Consider the following 9,068-nt stretch of genomic DNA (forward strand, 5'->3'; position numbering starts at 1 on the left):
AGGGTCTTGCTATGCATTTAGAGCTGGCCTTGAGCTCACTTTGTAGCCCAGGCTGGTCTCGGAATTCATAATGATCCTCTTGCCTCAGGCCTCCCAAGTGCTGGGATTACAGGTGTGCACCACTCTACTGTCACTTGTGTAAACAAGTTTTTTATGCCGTTTGTGCTATCTTCTGATTTTTCACTAACTTGAATTAATCTTAGATTAGTCTTCTATGGGAAGGTATCTCTGAGTCACTGACATCAGTCGATTATCTTGTAGGTCTGACACTCTGGCTTTACTTCTGCTGCCCATACTTTCCATGCAGGTGCTTGAATGTTTTTTTGGTTTGTTTTTGGTTTGGAACCAGGAATCAAACTCAGGGCCTTGTGCTTGCCAGGCAGGTGCTTGTACCATTGAGCTATATCTCCAGCCACATACTTCTGATAGAATTTGGTATCTTTTGGATGTGTTTTGTATGCTGTCATGAACTCTAATTCTTCGCTAATGTGGTTATTCACATTTTTTTATTGTTCTCAGCTTTTTCCTTTTTCTTTTTTTTTGAAACAGGGGTTCTCTATGTAATTCATGTTGGATTTGATCTCTCACTATGTAGCCCCTGCTGGTCTTGAACTTGTGGTGATCCTCCTGCCTCACCTTCCTGAGTGCTGGGATTATAGGCATGTTCCGCTATCTCCGGCTCAGATAGATTTTTATTAATTTGTGCTGTAAGCTCAGTGAATATTGTGTTTATTAAGTCTGTTTGTTGATGCGTATAATCTTTGAGCTTGCTAAGCACCTTATGATGTTGGAGTTTTTTTTGTGAATGTATGTGTGTTTTATCATTTTGTTTAATTCAGCTGTTCAGCTTGATTTCCTCCTATTGATGCCCCATGGATCAACTTTTTGGGAGTAGGAAGTTTTGAGAGGCATTTTATTGCCTTGTTTTCTCATGTCTGTGTGTGTTTGCGTATATGTGCACCCGCGCATGCGTATTGGTGCATGCCTTGGGGGTTGTCAGTCGATTATAGTTGAATGACTTTGTTGGTAGCATGGAGATCTCTTTAGTTAGTATGTACTTTCAGTGATGTTCTCTGGGCATGCCTAACACTAGGCCTTTGCCTATGTCTCAAGATCTGATTGCCTCCCTTAATTCAGGAAGAGGAGGCTACAGCGTAATCACCTAGCACCCAGTTCTCTGGAAATGGATGGTAGTATTTTTGATGTGAAATAGACAAACCTGTCCTCAGTCAGGAAATCTTAATAGCTCCCTCTTCAGTATAAATCCAGAGTCCACCTGCCAACATGATGTGAGCAGCATCTTAGTATGTGTGCTGCCCAAGCAAGCACATGAGCCACCACCTTGCCCACCCGCAACCTCCTTGACTCCCAGACTCTACATTAGCCTCCAAGTGGTCTCCTTCTACTCTGCAAAACTCAGCAAGCAGAGTGTTCTTTTTAAAATATCAGGTAAACATAAGCTACTGCCCTATTCCAGTGGCTCTCATGTCAATAAATAAAACTCATGTGCCGGGCATGGTGGCGCATGCCTATAATCCCAGCACTCGGGAGGGTGAGGCAGGAGGATTGTTGCGAGTTCAAGACCAGCCTGGGCTGCAAAGTGAGTTCAAGCCAGCCTGAACTGCATAGTGAGACCCTGTCTCAAAAAAAACCAAAAACCAAAAAACAGAACTTCCTACCTAACTAGAGTCCACTCCCAGTCCCTTCACCCTGCCCTGTTTTTTGTTCTAAACATACTGGCCACTTTTTAATGTACCACATAATTCTCTTCTCATTTATCAGTTACTCTTTGGAGCTATTTATACATTTCTCCGCAGCTGAGTCTCCCACGGGGACAGAGACTTTCTCCCTTTTTTTTATTGTTCACTGATGGGCCCCAGAGTCCTAAAACAGTGCCTGACACATAGTAGCTATAAAATATTTGCTTAATCAGTACATGAATTCTGTGTAAGGGAATTTATGTGAACATTTCCTGTGAATTTCAGAGAAATAATAATAAAAAGGTAAGAGAAGTTTAATAAGTATAAATTTTGAATTATAGCTTTTCTTACATTGCAAGCTCCAGATGTGTTTTCCTTTTCTAAATTTTCAGCGTCAGTTGTGGAAGGTCAAAAGGGTATCATTCCTCGAGCGATCCAAGAAATATTTCAAAGCATCTCTGAAAATCCTAGCAGTGACTTTAATGTAACAGTATCCTATGTGGAAGTATACAAGGAAGACCTGAGAGATCTTCTAGAATTGGAGACTTCCATGAAGGAGCTGCACATCCGAGAAGATGAGAAAGGAAACACAGGTGAAGTAGCCTCCCTAATTGATCATCTTCATAAAACAGACATGCCTCATTTTTGGTTTCTGCTTGTGTTCCAGACTTTTAAAAACAGACAGCCAGGGATATAGCTCAGTAGTACAAGTACCTGCCTGGTAAGCGCAAGGTCCTGGGTTTGATCCCCGGTACCAAAAAAACAAAAAAAACCTCCCAAAATAAAAAAAATTACAAAAAAATAGACAAAAAAATTGGGCATGGTGGCACACACTTATAATCACAGCACTTGGGAGGTTGAGGCAGGAGTATTACTGTAAGTTCGAGTTCAGGGCCAGCCTGGGCTATCTAGTGAGTTTGAGGCCAGCCTGAACTATGTAATGAGACCTTGTCTCAAAAAACCAAAATAAGTTTAAAACAAAACAAAACAAAACAAAGGAATACAATGAAGTTTTAAAAATTTTTACTTATTTTTAGTTTATTATTATTATTATTTTGTGGTGCTGGGGATCAAACTCAAGGCCTAATCCATGCCAAGCAAGCACTCTGCCACTGAACTGTACTGCTAGTGCCTTGTCACCAGTCATTCAGCTTGTCATCAGTCTACTTAAGTTACTCAGGTGGTACAGTAGTTTTGTAGACTGACTGATAAAGTGAGGTTATTAATTTGTAATTCAAGATGTTGATTTTCTATAATAGCTACTCTGACCTCAAGTGGAACTGTGAGCTCCTCTTTATTTATTGTGGCACTCGGAATTTAACCCAGAGTCTTTGCACTGAGCTATATCCCCAGGCCTCTTTTCTTTCTTTCCTTCTTTTTTTCTTTTTCTTTTCTTTTCTTTGTTTGTTTGTTTGTATTTTGAGTCTGTCTCGCTATGTAGTTCATGTTGGCTTTGCACTGTGTAGCACAGGCTGGCCTTGAACTCATGGTGAATCTCCTGCCTCAGCCTGGGATAAACAGGCTTGCGCCACCATACCTGGCTCTTTCATGTTTTATTTTGAGATGGGCTCAAATTGCTAAGTTGCCTAGGCTGGGTTTAAAGTTAGGATCCTTCTGCCTCAGCCTCCCAGAGTACTGGGATTACAGGTATGTGCCACCATACCCAGCTTTACATATATGATTTTTTCACTCCTAGCTACTCTGAGATTGGGGATAGCTTTTGCCTTTAGGTGTTTGTACAAATTCATCCCAAACTCTCTTAGATTTCTGTCTTACTGCATCTATTTCTTTGTCCTTTTTTTTTTTAATTTTATTTTTTTTGAGACAGGATCTCAGTATACAGTTCAAACTGGTCTTGAACTCACTTTGTAGTCCGGGCTGGTCTCAAACTTGCAACGAACCTCCTGCTTCAGCCTCCCAAGTACTGGGTTTACAGGCGTGCGCCCGGCTTTGTCCTTTTTTTTTTTTAAAGTTTATGATTTTGCTACTCAGTACTGACATCCTTCATTATATGTCTCAAAGTCTGATTTTCTGTGCTAGTAAGCTATTAACCTCATATATTAATACACATTTGCTTGCAAATGGGAGATTAAATAAGGTCAAAATGCAAAATTTTAAAGAATAATAATTTCTGTTTTTCTGATTTAAAAGCTAGTATTTTTGCTGGGCAGGGTAATCCCAGCACTCGGGAGGCTGAGGCAGGAGGGTCATTGCGAGTTCAAGACCAGCCTGGGCTACAAAGTGAGCTCAAGGCCAGCCTGAACGGCAGAACGAGACCTTGTCTCAAAGAAAAAAAAAACAAAACCAAAACAAAAGCTAGTATTTTCGTCATAGAACATTTTGAAAGCATAGAAAACTCAGTGAGAAAGTTAAAGATTGTCTTTGATCTTAGATCCTAGAAATACCTATGTGTGGTCATAAACCACCCGGCCTGCTGTGCTGAGTCTCAAACCCAGGGCCTTGTGCATACTAGGCAAGCTGTCTCCCAATGGGCTACAACCCCATCCTGCAGTTTCTCTCTTTGGCATGTTTCCTTCCAAATTTATTTGTCTGTGTACATAAATTTTTTTAAAAAAATATGTATTTACCTCCTCACATATAGTTTTTCACTTATTTTTCACTTAACAAGTATATTGTGAGCATTTTCACATGTCATTATTTTTAGTGCTTGTAACTATTGTCCTGTGGTAACTTCTCTGATGAATGTGTCATAACAATGTAGCCAATATTCCATTGTGCCTCATCTAGGCCATTTCCAGGTTTTAACTATTATTAATAGCATTGCAAGACTGTTCTTGGCTGTCCTCCTCTCCTGGGAGACACATTTAGTTGAACCTTCTTGGAGATCTTGCCAGAAGAATAATTCCCTGGGCAGAATTTCTTAGGATTTAGGAAAGTAAAATGCTGTCACTTTCATTATCAATCTGTAGGGGAGAGTAAATCTTAAATTCTATTTATTATTATTTATTATTATTATTTTTGAGACAGGGTTTCACTACGTAGTCCAGGCTGGCCTTGAACTCACTATGTAGCCCAGGCTGGCCTCAAGGCACTCTCTTGCCTCAGCCTCTCAAGTACTGGGATTACAGATGTGTGCCACCACACTTGGCTCCAAATCTTGCTTTCTTCTAGTTCTCCCAGCAGCCCTGGCATTCCTGGAAGTTTGAAGAAATTGGCTTTTGTCTTGTTTTTTAGAAAAAAGTGAACTTGGTAGTTTATAGTTTCTTTATGTAATTCAGTAGTTTATCTCTTTGGGTAGAATTCAGACTGATGTTTTGACCTTTGAATCTTACGGAATGTAATTATTGAATGTTTTTATCTTTTTTGCCTGAAATAATGTATGCTTATTATAAAGCATTAATGTAAAAGTGTACATTACTACTCATAATAAACTAGATGTTCAAAATATTCCAAAGCTAATATCAATCCTGCAGAAATTTTGGACAGACATAAATTACCTGAAGACAAATTGCTGTGTATTTCATATAGTATTCTATTCAACCAAAATGCGTTGGTTTGACAAATTTCTTAAGTCCTTCTCTGAAGCAATAATGTCTACTTTAAAAATACTGATTTCTTTCTCCCCACTTCCTAGAGATTCTGATTTAATTGGTCTGGGATGGGACCTAAGCATCGATACCCTTTTTTTTTTTTTCTGTTTTTTAAAAATAAAGCCAGGTGACTCACAAATGGATTTGAGAATCAGTGAAGAGTTATAGTGTATTTTAACTATGATTTACAGTTAATTGCCATATTATATAAACCCTCATATTTTAGTACTGCCTGTTTGTACTATAGGTTCCTTATAACTTGAACTGAACTTGGTTGTTAAAAAGTATCATGTTGGAAATACCCTGGTACTTTGGTGCAGGAATACTTTTGTTTGCAAACAATTTGGTTTACAAACAGAAGCTTTTGGCCAGTTTTTTGTTTCCAAAGTCTACACTGGGTGACAGACATGACCATAGCAAACATGACCATAGCTATCTTTCCCACACAAATACAAACACAAATGTGGCTGTCTTTTCTAAAATTGTGAAACAAATTAAATCTGTGAACTGAGGCACCATTATAATATAAGTGAAATGATCATTTTTCAGAGGAACAGTGACCTGGCAGGGGTATGGTGTGGGTCCCCCAAGACACTACTTCAAGCAAGGAACCAGGAGCTTTATTTCTCTGGCTGAAATCACAAATCTATTTTTTCCTTTAAAAAAGTGTTTCAGTATAATTAATGCAGTTAGTAAGTGTAAATTACATTTGAATTATTTATTGTGCTTTTGAAGTAGGAAGTTTTTTGCTTTTTTAAAATTGCCTTCTCTGTTATCGTATACTCTGATATTATACAGGACATATCTGTTTTTAAAATAAATGACCTTGCCAGGCATGGTGGCTTATGCCTGTAATCCCAGCACTTGGGAGGCTGAGGCAGGATGATTGCTATGAATTGGAGGCCAGATTTAACTACACAGTGAGACCCTATCTCTCAAAAAACCCCACCTATTTTATTTATATTGAAATCTTCATTTAAGCATTGCTTATGACTGTACAATACAAAAAACCTTAAGCCAAGGGTGAGTTGAATATTAACAAAACTGAAAAGAAACTAATTTCTTTTAATGAATTTACTACTGATTAACTTTTGATTTATATATTTAGTTAATATAGTGTTAATTAATTTATAAGTCAAAGTATTGAAATAAGGAGGTGCTTGTTTGTTTGTGTTTGGTGCTTGAGGATTGAGTTAGCACATGCTTAACCACTGATCTACACCTTCAGCACAGAGTTTTTCTGTTGTCGGTCATTTTAAAGAATAAAGAGTGGTGTCTGACTCTAGAGCAACTAAGTCTTTTTAAAAGAGAATTACATCTTTTAAACATCAAAATTAATGCTATTAAAATGACTCTTTTCAGAGATTTTCTAAAACTCACAATGTAAACTGGGCATGGTGGCACACACCTGTAATCTCAGCACTTGGGAGGCTGAGGCAGGAGGATCGTTGCAAGTTCAAGACCAGTGTGGGCTACAAAGTGAGCTCAACTCTGTCTCAAAAAAAAAAAACAAAAAAAACAGGGTCTCGCTATGCAGTTCACGCTGGCCTTGAGCTCACTTTGTAGCCCACCCTGGTCTCAGACTTTCAACGATCCTCCTTCCTCAGCTTCCCGAGTGCTGGGATTACAGGTGTGCGCCACCATGCCCGGCTTGAGACTCTGTCTCAAAAAGACAAAAAGAAAGGTTTAAGGCTGGGGAGATAGCTCAGTGGCACAGCACCTGCCTGGCAAGTGTGAGGTCGTAAGTTTGATTCCTGGTACCAAAACAGAAAAACCAAACAAACCAGTATTGCTGATGTTACTCTTGTTTGCAATGCTGTTGATCTGGTTTAAAGGACTGTGCTGGGCTCTTAAGCAAATGATAACTGTTGTGTGGTTTATTTACTATACTGGATTTGATGCAAACCTCGTTTTAAAACTTGCTGTTGCTGTTTTAAGTGATTGTTGGGGCCAAGGAGTGCCATGTGGAGAGTGTGGATGAAGTGATGAGTCTCCTGGAGATGGGGAATGCAGCTCGACGCACAGGGACCACCCAGATGAACGAGCACTCCAGTCGCTCGCACGTGATTTTCACCATCAGTATCTGTCAGATGCAAAGAAATCCGGAGGCGGGTGAAGATGGATCATGGTGCACCCATCGGCGTATTGTCTCAAAGTTTCACTTTGTGGATTTGGCTGGATCGGAAAGAGTAACCAAAACGGGAAATACAGGTGAACGGTTCAAAGAATCCATTCAAATCAACAGTGGGTTGTTGGCTTTAGGAAATGTGATAAGCGCCCTTGGGGACCCACGCAGGAAGAATTCACATATTCCATACAGGGATGCTAAAATTACCCGGCTCCTGAAGGATTCCCTGGGAGGCAGTGCCAAGACTGTCATGATCACGTGTGTCAGCTCATCCTCCTCAGATTTTGATGAGTCCTTAAATTCGCTCAAGTATGCCAACAGAGCACGGAACATTAGAAACAAGCCCGCTTTGAACTTTAGCCCTCAGTCAGACCGTGTGGATGAAATGGAATTTGAGATTAAGTTGCTTCGAGAAGCTTTGCAAAGCCAGCAGACTAGTATCAGTCAAAGTAGCCAGATGCCCCAAGAGGGCACACTTGGTAAAAATAGGATCCATTCTCTGGAAGAACAAGTAGCTAAGCTACGAGGGGAATGTCTGGGTTACCAAAATTGTATAGAGGAAGCCTTTACCTTCCTGATGGACTTAAAAGATGCCGTCAGATTAAACCAGCGGCAGCAGCACAAACTGCAGGAGTGGTTTAACATGACTCAGGAGGTCAGGAAGTCTGCCTTCACCTCACTCCGAGGAAGCCCAGGCGTTGGAAACCAAGAAGGACCCCAGCATAGCACAATTCTCCAACTGAAGAGAGAGCTTAAGAAATACCAGGTACATGACATCACTTTTATGAGTAATAAATTCGAGGACTACGTTTGTTAGGTGTGTAAATTCTAAGTCATATTGGAACATGAGAATTTTGAGAAAGATTATCTGTTAAATCTCATTTGCCTTTCTCTGACTCTTTTTCTTTCAACCCTGTCTTTTCCTGTGGCTTCTTCCTCACAATTTTACTTTTGTTGACTTTTCCTTCTCTCCCATTTGATTAAAGTGTATTTTAATGTCTTATATTTATTAACTGGAACTTTATGGACCCTTCTATCACTTTTAAGGGATAAAAAGGAACACATTTTCGGAAACAAAATTATGTTTCACTGAGTTTTCCTCCCTTTAGGGGTTCTGTGGTTCTTTTTTTTTTTTTTTTTTTTTTTTGGTTTTTTTCCGGTACCGGGAACCGAACTCACAACCTTGCGCTTGCCAGGCAGGCGCTTTGTCACTGAGCTAAATCCCCAGCCCCGGTTCTGTGGTTCTTTTTTCCTCCTGGTACTGTGGCTTGAACCCAGGGACGGCCTTGCACATGTGAGGCAAGCACTTTAGTGCTGAGCTACATCCTGGCCCTTTTATTTCATTATTTGAGACAGGGACTCATAGTGCCTGCTTGGTGAGTGTGAGGTCCTGAGTTTGAGTCCCGGTAACTGCCCCCTTCCCACCTGCACCAAGAAAAAAGAGACAGGGACTAAGTTGCTCGGGATGGCTCGGACTTGCAATCCTTCTATCTCAGTCTCTGGGGTTAGGTATGAGCTACTATGCCCATTGGATTTTTTTTTTTTTTTTTTGTCTTTTTGAAACAGGGTTTCCTTATGCTGCACACGCTGAACTCTATGTTGCAAAGATGAGATTGCAATATTAATTAAAGTTTGAGGGAATGGAGTGTAGTATTTGGACATGTGCCCATTGGGTTTTTTTTTTTTTTT

General features: G+C 40.0%; 1 protein-coding gene across 11 annotated transcripts in view; it reads left to right on the forward strand.

The window, feature by feature from the left end:
- The window catches only part of Kif27 (kinesin family member 27), a 142,690-nt gene that overhangs the window by 24,016 nt on the left and 109,606 nt on the right, over nt 1-9,068 (forward strand). For all 11 annotated transcript variants that reach the window (XM_005387957.2, XM_013515990.1, XM_013515989.1 and 8 more), the window contains 2 exons: nt 2,093-2,293; nt 7,190-8,145. In XM_005387957.2, coding sequence (XP_005388014.1) covers nt 2,093-2,293; nt 7,190-8,145 — 1,157 coding nt within the window. The remainder of the gene's footprint in view (nt 1-2,092; nt 2,294-7,189; nt 8,146-9,068) is intronic.

Source organism: Chinchilla lanigera, unplaced genomic scaffold (genome assembly GCF_000276665.1).
Source record: "Chinchilla lanigera isolate Chin_1 unplaced genomic scaffold, ChiLan1.0 scaffold00031, whole genome shotgun sequence".
NCBI classification, from domain to species: domain Eukaryota; kingdom Metazoa; phylum Chordata; class Mammalia; order Rodentia; family Chinchillidae; genus Chinchilla; species Chinchilla lanigera.